At 37.3% G+C, this 15,661-nt stretch overlaps 1 protein-coding gene across 5 annotated transcripts in view; it reads left to right on the forward strand.

Moving 5' to 3' along the window:
• shroom2a (shroom family member 2a) overlaps positions 1–15,661 on the forward strand; it is a 73,012-nt gene that overhangs the window by 41,175 nt on the left and 16,176 nt on the right. For 2 of the 5 annotated variants that reach the window (XM_056460007.1, XM_056460011.1), the window contains exons 3-4: positions 12,664–12,783; positions 12,977–15,515. In XM_056460007.1, the coding sequence (XP_056315982.1) occupies positions 12,664–12,783; positions 12,977–15,515 (2,659 nt within the window). Of the gene's footprint in view, positions 1–9,484; positions 9,816–11,707; positions 11,810–12,663; positions 12,784–12,976; positions 15,516–15,661 lie in introns of those variants that run through there. The other 3 variants (XM_056460008.1, XM_056460012.1, XM_056460009.1) reach the window with 3 other exon arrangements.

Genomic DNA, 15,661 nt, shown 5'->3' on the forward strand with positions numbered 1-15,661 from the left:
TAAATAAAGTTGCCATTTCTGTTAAGATTGGATATAATAATCAGTCAATGCAGTGCAAAAAGTGGATGGGAACATGTTCAATTGACATGAAGAAGTTTGATAACACTTTACAATATGCGTTTACTAACATGAACAATTAGCATGAACAAGAACAAATCATTTATTGCAGTATTTTTATTAATCTTTGATAATGTTAATAAAATAAAGAGATTTATTGTCAGTTATTTTTAACTAATGTTTAAAAGTATTGTTCATTTTAAGTTCATCTAGGTACTCAATACATTAGCTATTAACTAATGGAACATTATTGTACATTATTACATTACCATCTTAATCTAATTATACAATATTTCCCGATGAAGTGGACGGACGTTTTTTTTAAAGATGCAAAACTCGAAAGCTTATTTCAGTATAGTGAAGTTTTATTATTGCTATAATTATTTATTTTTTTATTTTATTATTATTATTATTATTATTGATACTGATCATGAAAAAGAACATAACTGGAAGTTTCAAATAATCTTTGCAGTGGTTAAAACCATTCTATAGACATGTTCCAAAACCGAAAGTTCTTTAACAGTTTAGTATAGATGTTATACACCAAGTCAGCAGCTCTTTCTAATGCATATGTTTTGTTCTTATGTTCTGAACTTTGGGTTTTCCAAAATGGCTTTTGTTCTCTGAAAACATACAATCTGTTTTTCTATGAAGGCTGTTTCATGAGTGTGAGTGTGTACTGATGGCTTGAGCCAAAGCAGCGAACTGAATTTTACAGATTCAATTTTAAGATGAATATGGATGGCCAACAAAGACAAATACATTAGCTTTTCAAGTTTGAGAAATCGATACCTCACAGGTTTCGGCTGGCAGCTTCATTGAAAAGAGCATTCCAAGCAGCAGTTTCAGCTGCAATGGTGAAGTGAAAAAGCTATGATATTGACCTTTTACGCTTATTTTCAAAGAGCAAGACACATCTGGAGCTGATGAATGAAGAGATTGAAAGAGAGCAAAAGAAAAATTTACTCTCAAGTTATTAGGAAAAAAAGTTAGATGATGGATTACGTGTTGGAAGAACCGTAACCCAAAATATTATTGCACTTATTTGAAAAAGGTTGAAATTGTTTTGCTTTAGTTTTTGATGACTTTAATACAATGCCTGTTGTTTCAGGTTGTTTTAGACAATTAGGATTTAGCATTAAAGCATTATTTAGATCGATTTGTCATTCAGTCATTAAAGGGCACCTATGATAAAAATCTATTTCTGTTTGCTGTTTGGACAGAACTGTCTGTATGTATAGTGTCCACTGTCATATTGGAGTGATATAAACCCAACAAGTCTCTTTTTCTTAATTTTCTGATGTTAAAATAGGACCCAAATCCCAGTGATTTTTCAGGCCCATCGAGTGCGGTTTTCCTCTTCCACTGAATTGATTGACATGTTTCTATAATGACATGTATACACATGTCCACAGAACATTTTTTATTTTTTGCAAACAAACTGGGATTAAATTATCTGTTACAACTCTCTGTGATTTTTATAAGTTTAAGATGTTTTTAAAACAGAGCATGTTTGTAATAAAGATAGTAAAATCGATATGTAATTCTTAACCGCTATAATCACCAAGGCCGCATAGTGTCAGAAAACACAAATTTGTGTGTGTGTGTGTGCGTGTGTGTGCGTGTGCGTGCGTGCGTGCGTGCATGCATGCGTGCGTGTGTGTGTTGCAAACAGCATTTGTGCGAGACTCATCATTTCAGAAAGGCTTGAATAAACTCCACCACAAATACATCATTTCAGCTTCATCCGAGTCTGTCACTGTGCTGTTTTATCTGACGTAATGCATGATGAGAAGCAGACACGCACGTGGGAACAGTGGGCGGGGACAAGCGGCTAATTTGCATTTAAAGCAACAGGCTACAAAAACGGCTACAATTCAGACACCAAAATGGGCAGATTTTGGAGGCTATAACAAACTATCTGATGGGTATTTTGAGCTGAAACTTTACAGACGCATTCTAGAGACACCAAAGGCTTGTCTGACATCTTGTAAAAGGGGTAAAACAGGTGCTCTTTAAAGTGCTTTAGACAGGGTCTGAATTATTTTACTTTTTTTGATTGGCAACAGAACAAACTACTCTTGTCTAATTACTTGCCTAATTATCTGCCTAGTAAATAATTAACCTAGTACTGTCCTTATGGCAATGGCAGAAGAAATTAGTTAATAGAAATAGAAATGTGCTGAAAAAATCTCTCCATGAAACCGAAATTGGGGAATATTTGAAAGAATCAATTTCTATAATTATCTAATAATCTAATTTCACTAATGATAATAAGTGTGTGCATGCATATAGTGTTTAATACAAACACAATTTATTAATTCACAATGAATTTTTGAACAACAGTGAAGGTATTTGCTGTGCAGATTATTGCCCATGCTATATGCGAATACTGTGGTTGGAAATAAAGAATGACTTCGTGCTCAGTTCTTTAACTAACAGTGACATACAGTCATGTGATGAAGGCGTGTCGTGTGATGTTCAGAGTTACTCAGTTGTGACTGATTCAGAGAAATCTTTCTGTAAGCTGTTATTGTTTTAGGAACGTCTGCCAACTGGCTAGACTCGAAATGACCTTGAATTTTCAAGTGAAACTTATCAAAGAGAATGCGTATCAGTTATTCTCATAAATGATTTCCAATTATGTTAATTGTGTAAAGTTTTGTTGACTGTTCATTTACTATTCTTTGAAACTCAGATTGGAAAATAAAACTCAGCATGTTTAATTCATTGTAGTTAATTGACAAAAACAAAGCCTTTTTTTGTTACCATTGCCTTTGAATGCCACATTGACATTAGTGACCTAGGGTACCTTTGGTAACAAACAGATCCAGAAGTCGGTCTGTGGCTAGTTTTTCACTGCTGACACCTAGTGGACGAGAGTCATAGCAAAATCAATTCAAATGGTCTTTTTATAATTATTTAACCTCTTGTGTTTTAATTGTATGAATAAGCCTGATTTATTTCTCTCTGTGTTCTATTGAAAAAAAATCTGTCATTAAAAAGGACAAAGCAATGACTGAAAGGTAAATCAAAGCTATGTTTGAGGTAAACACATGTAAACATATTGCATATGTGTACAGAACTGTACCAAATGGTTTGGGTCAGAAAGAGTTTTTTTTATTTATTATTGAAAGAGAGATATTAAAATACTTTTAATTATTTTAAGGAGTAATAACACCAATGAAACGCATCACAAATGACACAATAATTCTGTATTAAATTGGCGTTATTTGAATTATATTCTATCCATCAAAGAATCTTGAACAAAATGACTGTTTGACGAAAACTAAAGCACTTTTTTTTTAACAGAATAATTTTTGATGGATCATGTGACGTGTATATGTGTGCGTCTTAAATGTTTTACTTGTGTACCCAAAACATTTATGATGTAGACGGAACATGTAGATAAAATAACCCTGGGATGACTCACTGAAACTAAGAAAAAACCCCAGCTCACTTCATTCTTTGAATTTTCAGTCTTATGTTGACATTTGTGGCACACTTCCTGCAAGTCTTCTGTTAAGGAAGATAAGACTTTCCTCTAAGAATCTGCATGCCTCTTTCAATAAGCCAACTGTCAGTATTAATTAATGATTTTCCTAGGATGCAGCTGGAAGGGGTTTCTTTTTCTTTCACTGAACTTTTTAATACAGATGTAGGTTGCAGCATTGTGCCACAAGCCCGCTCAAAGTAGTACATTAAAGGAACACTCCGCTTTTTAGGATATATGCTCAAGTTAAACAGTTGAGTTTTACCATTTTTGAGTTCCTTCAGTCAATGTCCGGGTCTGGCAAGATCACTGTTAGCTTAGCATAAATCATTGAATTAGCATCTTGCTCAAAAATGTCAAATATTCAATCATTTTTGTATTTAATGCTTTAATCTACTGTAGTTGCATTGTGTGCTAAAGCTTACAGAAATATTAAAAGTTGATATATTCTATATATGGGTATTAACTATACTTTTAGGGCCGGGCAAGTAATCGAAAAGTAATCGAAATCGACATTCAGAACCTATAATCCATCTAATATTTCCAGGTCATTTTTTTTCAATGACTTTCCCTACCGCGTGTGGAGTCATGTGACCCCACTCTGTTAGAGCTACTTTATACTTTTGTGTCGAACGCACAGGTATGGTACATGGGTATGCACCTTCATGCGCATACCCATGTACAAGTACCTTTAAAAAAATTAACTACACATCGCAAGCTTGCACTACATTGACGATGATTGGAAGCTGCACAAGAGATGGCATATTTCCCATTACAATAAAATTATTACTTGCATTAAAAAAATAGTTTACAGAAGATTCAGGTTTAAAATATTATTTATAGGATATACGAGAGTTATTTCATTTAGAAGAGAAACTGCTTATTTTCTACCTTTTAATATAAAAAATTTTACATTGAAAATGCTTAATTTTGTTTCCAAAAGTGCAAGTTGTTTATTTTCACTATTTGACTGTTGGTTTTAGGCAATGTGTGTATAAATTTCAGTTGTTTAACGTTGATGTTCAATAAATAACATATAGCACATAGTGTGTGTTTCCGTCAGTTATTTTAAAATCAAGTAATTCACCCTTCATTCAAAAATCTCTGACTTGTAGTATGAGCATATTTACTCTACAAATGTTGTTAAATAAATAAAATAATCTCTCATTAATCAAAATTGAGTTAAAATGTTCAATTAATTGACATTTAAATTTTCGGCTAAATCGCCCAGCCCTATACTCTCATTAGTTGCCAGCCATTTTGACTTGGAAAATAGCAACTTTTCATTTTTTGTTGGGCTTTGATGGAACTACAAAAGCTTTAAATAGAAAAATTAAGAAAACTTTTTAGTCGTTTTTGAGTGAGATACTAATGATCTAATCCAAATCAATGATCTATGCTAAGCTAAAAGTGTTCCCGCCAGACCTGGATAGCTGAATAGATAAAAAAATGGTTGCACTCGCCAGTTTAATTGAAGAGGACTTGTAAAATGAGCCTATTTCCAAAAAAGCGAAGTGTTCCTTTAACCTTATTTTTACCTATCTTCGTAATTACTTAAGTATTCAGCTATTAAATTTAATCTAAAGTGCTAGTTGTTTCTGCTGAGGATGTAGCTTGCATATTAAGGTGATGAGTAAGTTAATGGTGCCTTCTAGGGTGTTTTCCACTGTTTTGCCTTTCAAAAATATAAGGTTACTGTGTCTCTTTACTCTCAAAAATAGCAGTGATGCCAAGTTAAAAATAAATATATATATATATTTTTGTGAAGAACATTTTCATAATCTGAAAAAAAATCACTGTAAAATAACACATTATAAGATTAAAGGTTTTCATGGATATAACATTTCTTCCTGGAACCATCAATGTCATTAAAACTTTATTTTTATATTTACCTCTGTCCAATGGAGTAAAATAGCTATGTGGCTACAATGACCAGAGCTGTGTCACTCTAGGCTTCAGAATCCAATTATAACTAGTTAATCTCTCATATGGCATTAACTGAGAGAGGATGACTTGAACTTGATCACTACAGCAGGGGTGGAGCATAGTCATCTGCCTATGATTTATGGAGGCGCTTACAGATCCATTAGAAGTACTTTCTTGCTTTCTTGATTTTAAACCGTAGCTTTTAAATGAGCTCCACCTAAATGTCAGAGTGGTTTGGTTATTTTGCAGTTTCATGTGGTACTAATCCTTGATCTACCCTTTTCTAAAACGATTTGTGGAACTGTCCATTGGCAAGGTGAGTTGACACCCATGGGTTAGACACGTTTCATTAGTATTAGAGGAAGAGCTGGTGTTTTCACGAGTGCTTTAGGAGGAAATATAACCAAACACTGATGACAACATCGATGGAAGCTGGTCTTTAAATCAATGCATTTCAGGCTTCAGATCAAACCAGATGCTGTGGTGGGATTCAATCTTTTAGTAGTGTACAGGTGTTTTAGAGGTATGTGAAATTTTGTATGTGAAGCTATCATTTTGCAGTTAAAATTTTGAGAAGTCATATTTCTTATTTATTTTGCACTTCAGTATAGAATTAAACAAATACAGTGATTTTATTTTAAAAGGACAAACTGGCTTTTATTTGTGGGCCATGTTGGGTCTTGTTTTAACAGCAGGTGGTTTGGCTTTATCAAAAACAGCATCAAACAAGCGTTCGGACACACTCTTTCAGTACTATGGTGATGAGATCCCTCTGAAGCAGTGTTCCTTTGTTTTAGTTGCCATGACTCCTATTACATCACCAGCTGGTGAAAGTGAAAGGTACACTGGAAAGGTGGAGCTGAGGGATTTGCCTGAACCTGGCTTAGTTGATAGGGAAAACCACGTATGGTTTTAACACTTTGAGTAAATTACAAATCAGTTTTAGTCTTTAAAATGTCTCTGCAAAATAGCTGCGTAGTGTACTACAAGTATCTGTCACTGTGAAGTGATTATGATAAATTATGAAAATTACCTTTAACTTGATGCATTGTGATTCTTTCTTGATTCTAGGTTAAACCAGCCATCATATTCTCAGGTTCGTGATGCATTATGAAATCAAAAGTTACTCAAAAAGACTTTTTTTTCTGACTGATTTAAAAAAAAAAAGAATATTGGGCAAATTAAAATCTAAATTACATTCAACAATTACAGTCTTATTCAATAAAAAATACATCTGCATGTCTTTTATGATGATGTGCTTTTTTGCTTTGAAAAAAAATATCTTAGAAAAGAACAAATATACTTAATCGGAGTAAAATATAATTTGTAATCCCTGTGCTCTGGGCATTCAGTTTAGTTCTGTGGTGATCTGGAGGTTGGATATAAGTCGCTTGGAATGTAAAACTTTGCACAGAAGGATTCAGTCTCTTGCAATCATTTTTTCCCTAAGAACTTCTTGCATGGTGCAATGAATTGAGAGTCCTTTGCTTACCTTATAAGACTGATTACAGTGCATTTTCTTCCTTCTTAACTGTTAGCTGAGGTTAGATCAAGGACATTCTTAATCACCTCAACATGGAGGACACCTAAGGTACGCAAGGTATCACTTTTTGTTGTTGTACAGCCCTAATAGTAACTAAATGTGTGAAATACTTCATGGTGTTACATATTGGTCCTGTCCACCCAAACAAGAGACGCAGCTGTGAAACCAGCAGGGGGGCTAGACAGCTATTGGTTCTTTGGCTGGTATGACATGCAGCTCAGGAATGTGCGTGTCATTACAGGCACCTCACGGTTGGCCTCTCCTGGCCCCGTATTAGCGGTCTGATTGAGATGCGTTTTAAAGAAGGCCTTTGTGCAGACACTCAACAGCCAGATGAATAACTGACTCCCATGCAGCCAAAGCTCTTTCCATATCCCCTTGTGTTTAATATTAAATTAAGCAAAGTTCTATTAGATGGAACAAAGCCAGATGGATCAGATAAGATCTTGTTGGATCCTAGTGCTCCAAATCTCTATTTGAGCACTTACTCTTTGTGTCCTTGAGTTACTAACAGTTGAGAAGATGTTTAAGAATGGCTTCTCTCTCTGGAATGTGTTCTTTTTTGAACTTTGCAGGTTATTTTGGCTGTCATAGCTTTTTGAGACTGGGAGGAAAAATGCAACATTTATGGGAACGTTAAAGCCTAGGAATGGCCTCCTGTCTGGAATGCACGGATGAGAAGTCGTCTTACAATAGATCATTGTGAAAGATTTCGTCAAAGCCCGCCCATCAGGCATAGGCCAAAACAATTCTTCTGTAATCTTCTTGCCTGTCACCAGACCACTTGTTTTGATGCCAAGAAAACTTTTAATCAAGCTCAAAACTTTGTAGGTCAAGCTCCGAACTCAGTCAGGCTTCAATCTTGAGAGATCTGTATGTAATTTGCAAAGTTAACAGGTTGGTTATTTGTGATCTCTAACCTTGCCTTAAAGGGTTAGTTCACCCAAAACTGAAAATTCTGGCATAATCTACAAAACCTTCAATCGATCCAAAATGGTTTGATTTTCTTTTTTCTGTTGAACACAAAATCTATCCATCCATCCACTTCATGGAAACAAACTGGCAGATGAAGCAGCAAAACAGGCTATCTCCTTGAAAGTGACAGAATGTTTAATTTCTCCTGAGGACTTGAAACCTACAATTAATTTGTATGGGATAACTGCATGCATAAATAGTAAATTAACCCGAAAATAAATAAAAGACACTTTGCAAATTATAATTTTGAGACCAGACATGAACAAACTGTCTATACTAGATGTCGAATTGGACATTGTAGGTTGACTCATTTGTATTTACAGAATAACGAAGCACCACCTAATCACTGCCAAGCTGCTCTTACCATGAAACATATTTTGTTGGAATGTGGAAGTTTGAATACCATAAGACAAAATTTTTATAAGGAGAGTACTTTGGACATTTTTAAAAAGGTACCACCAGGAAGAATCTTAAATTCTCAAAAATTGAACTAAAAAAATCATATTTAACTTTCAATATATTTTTATGTGAATTTTTATTTATTACTATTCTGTATATTTGTCGAAGTAACTTTTTTATTGTTATATGAACAAGTTGCTGATGTGGCAACACAAATAATAAATAAATAAATCTCAATCTATCTTTATATCTATATCCATCTATCTATCTATCTATCTATCTATCTATCTATCTATCTATCTATCTATCTATCTATCTATCTATCTATCTATCTATCTATCTATCTATCTATCTATCTATCTATCTATCTATCTATCTATCTATCTATCTATCTATCTATCTATCTATCTATCTGTATATATGTATATATGTATATATATATATGTGTGTATCCATCTATATATGCAGGTTTTCAGCTTTCTTTAAAATATCTTCTTGTGTTCAACAGGCTTGTAACAAGTGATCATTTTTGGGTGAACTATCCCTTTAACCAGATGGCTTTTTTCAGAGCTGCAGTAATTCTACTAGTCACATGATCAATTTCGGGGGTTGGGAGGGGCTATAGTTTGAGGTCAATGGTCATGGTGATGCGTAGTGCCAGGGTGCCTCAATAGGAAAACTCTAGTGTTGTGTAGCTCAGAACTACTGCTTAATGTTAATTGTTGTACTAATTAGGTTTATTTAGGTTTATAATTGATCATTTTTGTTTACATATGTAATTCTGCTGTCATCTAATTTCTTTGGTTTCGCTCCTCTTTACAAACCAGTGCACTTAAAGCTCTGCAAAAATCAACCTGTTGCCATAGTAATAGAAGAAACACAGGGCCGCTGCACAAGAGGGGTTCAATGAGAACATTTGGCCCTCTCAACTGCTCATTAGCATACCACCCATGAGCCAATAGGGAAACAGAAGCTGCTAGATTGCTTCGAGGAGACTGGCTATGACAACAGCCCCCTCCTCACTCCCTCCCCCTTTCCTTCCCGGGGTAAATTCACCATAATCCCTGTAGAGATCTGCCCTGACTGCAACAGTCACACAGCAATTGGAAGTAGATATGAGAGTGTATGTGCTAAGGTTCGTATGATCTGATCTCTACATGGGGTTCCTCAAGACTACCTTTTTCTGTAGTCTTTCATATGGAAGAAGTGGATGGTTGAAAAGACTCACACTGCGGTCCGGGACTGGCCGTCTATGGAGGGCCCTTTGTCCTGGCCTGTCTTTGATGTGAATGTGGAATGCGCTGCCTGGGGAGTCCACTGGAGCAAACCCGGACCCTCAGAACCATTTCATCTATCAAAGCATCTCAGGTCTGCTCTTTTAGGGACCAGTTTGGGAAACTTGCTCGCTTGAGGGATTGTTTGGTGAGTGTTTTGCTGTCTGTTTTCGTCTGCCGTCTTTGCCTCACACCTGTTGTTGTTCCTTTTGCTTTTATCTTGACATCTGTTTAGTCTCGTCTTCTTTTACTGTTTGTAAAGTCTTAGCTTTGGTGCAGCTTGTCCTTCGGATGACTCTGGCTGTGTGTAAACAAAGTAAATGGGGTGTTGAAACTTAACCTTGTGAAACCTGTTGCATTTATCATGGCAACCTTTGATGTTTCCAAACACTGCATCAAATCCTCACCTTATGTTATTAATAAAAAAAGAAGACCCTTTTTTAAAGCTTTTTAGTCTTTCACGTGGGTACTTTTTCATGTTGGTTCCCCCTATGAATAGGATTTGGATTGTAACTCTTTAGCCAGACTGAAAGATTTGCATGGGGACTCTGGATTGGTTGTTGTCTTTTCAGAAGTGATTTGTTTGTTTTTGAACATGCTTTGCTCTGAAAACACTAGCGGGGGACTTTCCCTCCGAACCCCCCTACTTGGCCTCCATTCCGCCTGGGCGCCACTGATTCGGACCACTGGCATATCTGCGCTAGACCAGCTGTAGCCCTGACAATACTTCTAATAAAGAGAGTGTCATTAGCATCTGAATAGCCAGCACCATGTGTGGCGAGCACATAGACACTTGAAACTTCTACACAGGAAAAGACAGCAGCAATGAGAGAGAGAGCAGAGGGTGTCTTTTAGACCTTTCTATTCATAATTTTCTGTTTAATTCGTTCCACTATCTTTTAAACATGTCACCGGGACATCTTGTTTTATGTAACATCAGCTTGGGTAGCCAAAGATGTGTTCAAGCTAATATTTGGGTTAGCATAGTAGTTTTTATTTTCCTAGAATTTCCAGGAGTGTGTTTTAGTATTTATTGGTTAGCGGGTGATTGGCCCTTGACCTCTTGGTGTAATGGAGTAGAGCAGCACGTCTTTGACTGTTGTTCTAACCTCTCTGGCCTTGTGGAGAATCTCACTGGCTTGGGTTTTAGATCCAAAGAGATGAATTTCTGTTTTTACAATCCTATCACTTAACTGAATCACTGAAATTCTGAAACGAAAGGAATGTTTTGACTCTCAAAACATAAAGGTCACAGGTCAGGTGTGGGTGTGCTCTGTGGTTTGGGGAGATGTTGGGCAACATGCTGAGGAATGTTTCAAGCTAAGGGATACAAAAAAATAACTAAGTTTGAACCTCACATGCACAGATGCTAAAAAGGGATGCTATATTGTGTTAAATAATAGAATATAGATCTCTATTTTATTTCATGGCATACATTATTTCTTGAAATTGTAGTGTTGAAACTTAACCACAAGATGTCTCCCTGTTTCCACTCTTTATTTGATTTTTGTGTGGAGAGCATGGTAGAGTACTCAGTATGGAAGCATGTGCAGATGAGAAAGGTACTAATCTGTTATTGTAGATTTTGTCTTTTTTAAACCCTTTCACAGTGATCCTACTGGTGTTTTTCTGAATTACCTTAATGCCTAAAATCTTTGAAAGCATGTGCTTTCCAAATCTGTCAGCAACGTTTAGGGATTGGCATTAAAAAACACAGGCTTCATTTATGTGGATAGTCTGTGTTTTGCCAGTGTATTTTTCATACAGTATAATATCTTAATTATAACATTTTGTGGTCGTTTTGTCTAAATTGGTTGTGTTTTTTTGTGAAGGGCTATATTTGTGTTTGTGTTCTTGCGTATAATGCTTGACTAATTACAGGCAGTGTTGTGGCCTAGGTCTGTATGTCTGTATTTTCCCATCACAGAGTTGGCTTTTCATGTCTCTATTTGGAATACAGCACTTTAGAGTTCCAGTGAAACTTTTCTGAACTCTTGAGATTCAGACTGTATGTGTCCCTCCCCCTTTAACCCCCTTCAGGAAAATGAAAATGGTGGATATTGTAGCACAGAAAATGCCATCAGAGAGCGACGTGCATATGGCCCGGAGCTTTCTCACGAAGATTTTACGAAGTTCCATGAGGTATGGTGTCAATGTATCCACAAGAAACATACTTCCTTTCCTGTACCACCCAGTCTAGTCACGACTATCTACAATCATATTCCCTCCATGGCCTTGTGATATCATCCTTCAGAAGTTAAAATTTCCATCCATTAGTTTTCCACCTTTGCATCCTTCATTCAGAGTTCCCACGATCATTAAAATTGTGATTTCCAGTCTTAGAAAGCAATGAGATTTATTGAAATTACCTAAATGACTTTAAAATATATATTTCATTTTTTCCAAAAAATTATTTTCTTTAAGTTTGGTCAAAGGTGTGGGAACCCTGTTCATCAATTTCATTTTTTTTTAATATTTTGTTGTTTGTATAAACAAAAAAAGGACAATGTGTTTCACTTACAAAAGTCTCTGTTTAATTATTTTGATAGTTTCAATAACAATTATGCATTTGTCTATTTCACCTCATGCATCTCAGAAAGAATCGGTTCAAAGGGTATGTTACTGTGTTGTGAGTGGCGAAAGAGTGTATTTGTGGTTTACAGCAATTTAATTTGGTGTTTCAAGGTGTTTGTTAGACTTTTTGTATATTGTTGTTGACAAACTTTGTGTTGATGGTAAATGATTGTAACATTGGCATGCTCACAGATTGCATTTCTGTCTTTTACCATGATCATTATTCTGCTTCCATAATCATCTACCATGTTTTGACACTCTTCTGTCCTGTAGAGTAGTTGTTTTGGTGCTTGTTAATCTGTGTTTGCCATTCATTTAGCAGCTGTTCTGTTCAAAAACATTTTATTGCCTTGTTTTCTAATCTTTTCTCCTTTGCTCTACCCTTTCTCTGTCCTTCTCTCTTTCCCACTTGCTGCCCACAGGAGAAATGAACCCATGAGCAGACCTCACTCCTGGCATGCCACCAAGTTCAACGAGACCCATTCAGAAGCCAAAACCCAGTCCACACCCTCACCAGTTTGGCAAACAAGATATGATGCAAGGTAACCAAAGAGACAGAAAAGAATTTGTTTCTTTCTGTATTGCTTATTTCAGTACAGATTTAGGAATGAAAGCCTCCATTTATTTTGTTTTAATTATAGATTGAATGGCACAAACTCATAATATGGATAGCTGCAGTTGCATGTGGTAGTTTTTCCGCTGTAAACTCTTTTCACATGTGTTTGTTTTTCTTAGTTCATTATCCTCTGAACTCTCAACTGGCTGGGACCAAACAAATCTACAGAGGGTATCCGATCAGTTCAGTTCTTTGGGGAGTATGGACAGCCTAGAACATAGTTCTCATCCCTATCCACCTGGCCGTCTTTCCCCAAGCAAATCCAACAATAACAGCATTGAACATTTGGGTGGTGGTAAACGGGACTCGGCATACAGCTCTTTTTCTACAAGCTCGGGAACCCCAGATTACACACTGTCCAAAAGTAACACGGCATCCACTGAGAACATGCTATACAAGATAAATCAGTGGGATTCAAGTGCCAGGCACAGCAATGGCAGGCACAGCCAAAACCTAAGCGAAGGGGTACGACAAGATGAGAGGCCTGGATACCTGCACCATCTCTCAAGTACAGGTAACCATGAGATCCCAAGAGCTGAAGAGCTACCTGGCAATCGTCATTCAAGCTCTGGAAGAGTCAATATTGGACCTGTCTGGCATGTTCCAGATATGAAGAAAAACATGGTATCATCTACTCCACCTCCCACTCCACCCACACGCAGTGATAGTTTTGCAGCTACCAAGGTTCATGAGAAGGGTCTTATCACAGGCACTTCAGAGGGCCTTGGTGGTCATTCTCAAGTAAAGCCTCAAGCGAAACCACTACAAAAGGCAGGAGAAACTCATGAAAACACACAAAGGTCTAACCAAGTCATCGAGGCGTGTCTTGAGGGTCGACGTGATTATAATCTACAATCCAAAAATGATTCCTCAAATTGCTGCATTTCATCTGATTCTCATCATCATTATGTCCAACGTACATCATCAGATAAGACATACTCCCTATCAACCACAGATATCAGAGATAGCCATCCATCCTATGGCCATGTTCCATACCATGCACAGCAGTACAGTGACGAGGGCACTTTTCATGCTCAAACTAGAACAGCAATGAAACCTCCATTCAGTGGCTATTTTAGTAGTATGCAGGAACTGCACACAAACAACCACATGCAACACAATAGCCAGAATCAAACTGGAAGACCAGCTGCATCACTGTCGGTTATTTTAGGAGTCAATTCCCACCATATCTCTCAGGGATTAACACAGGCTTCTTTAGTGAGAGCTGATGACTCTAAAGCCTCTTCAGTCTCAGAAATGTCACACAACGGACGGGACAGAATGTCCATAGGTTGTCAAGGAGGGAATAAAGAGCGGTATATTCCTCCTTTATCGCAGCACCATGATAATAAAGAAAGAAGTGCCTCTTTTAAACAAAGTGAAAACCAACATTATATTTCTGCACCAAGTAATCCCTTGAATATGTCTGATTCAACAAAACATAATGAGCTTAGGGGGTGCCAAAAGCAGCACCATGTGCATGGCTCAGATGAGCTTTCTGGTAGTTATCCACCCAGTAAGCAGCCCGAGCACAAGAGAAGTGCTGGCCATCTCCATCATAAGGAATACTCACAACAACCCTTTCCAACTAAAAGCGAATCAAAGATATGTCCCCAGAAAACACCTATGCTGTATTCTCTGGCCCAAGGGCACAATGACACAGATGACTGTTCTAATGAGATCAAAAGCGGAAGCGCACAACATGAAGCCCTTGACAGTCACAGTAGTAAACAGGTGAGACGGAATGACCGATTTGCCACCACTTTGCGCAACGAGATCCAAATGAGAAGGGCCCATCTCCAAAAGAGTCAAAGTGCAGCCACTTTAGAAAGTCCAGTTGAAACTGTAGAAGAGTCTGCTTTGTGGAAGACCACTGGGACTGCTTCTCCCTCCTCAGATGGCTGCTTTTCCATTTCTTATAAAGACCATCTCAAAGAAGCTCAGGCCAGAGTCCTCCAGGCTACATCATTCAGGAGAAAAGACCTAGAGCCAGTGTTGTTTGAGCATCCAGGTACTGAAGGTCCCACTCGGAAAGATGTACCTCCTTCAAGTGTCTCAGAGGTCACACCACCTAGCAAACACACCTCAGGGAGTAATCAGGTGCTTCGCATTGGAGGCCGTAAGCGGATTTCTGCAGAAAAGAAAGTGACATCTTTTTCTGAGCCAGATAAAATTCATGAAGTAGGAGCTGATGAGCGTTCTGCTATGCCTGACAATGTTGCACACTTAGAAAATCCACAAAGATTCTTTGAGACAGCAGGGAAACCAGTTTTCCCTAAGCCTATGCCAAAGCAAAACCTGCAGATATCAGAAGACCCCAGACTGTCCAAGCCTGGAGGCATGCACTATTCTGCAAACAGTGACACGGCAGGGCGGAATAATGGTAAAAGCTCAACCCCCATTGAACACCACATCAATGAAGCTCAGGTTGGCCCTAACTCAGTGAACCATCAAGACATGCTAGAACAACAGCGACTTGGCACATTTGCAGAGTATGAGGCCAAGTGGAACACCCAGAGGAAGACTACAGAACCAAGAGTATCTGGTCGATACCACTCTGCTGACAACATCCTCGATACAGGAAAAGAGCGACGGAGTAACCCCACCTGTGTGCATGAAAGATCTAGATCATCACCTTCTGCTGACTTTTATGGGCAGGTTTGTGACCTTGTTTAATTGAATCCCACAACTTTCAGTATTGCAATCGTTGTAATTTTCTGATTTACCATTTACAAAAACATGTATTATCAGTTTGTTTTTTATTGTAAAGCTGTAATCAAATTGTGACCTGTCTCTCACATATA

This window comes from Danio aesculapii, chromosome 6 (assembly GCF_903798145.1).
Source record: "Danio aesculapii chromosome 6, fDanAes4.1, whole genome shotgun sequence".
NCBI lineage: Eukaryota > Metazoa > Chordata > Actinopteri > Cypriniformes > Danionidae > Danio > Danio aesculapii.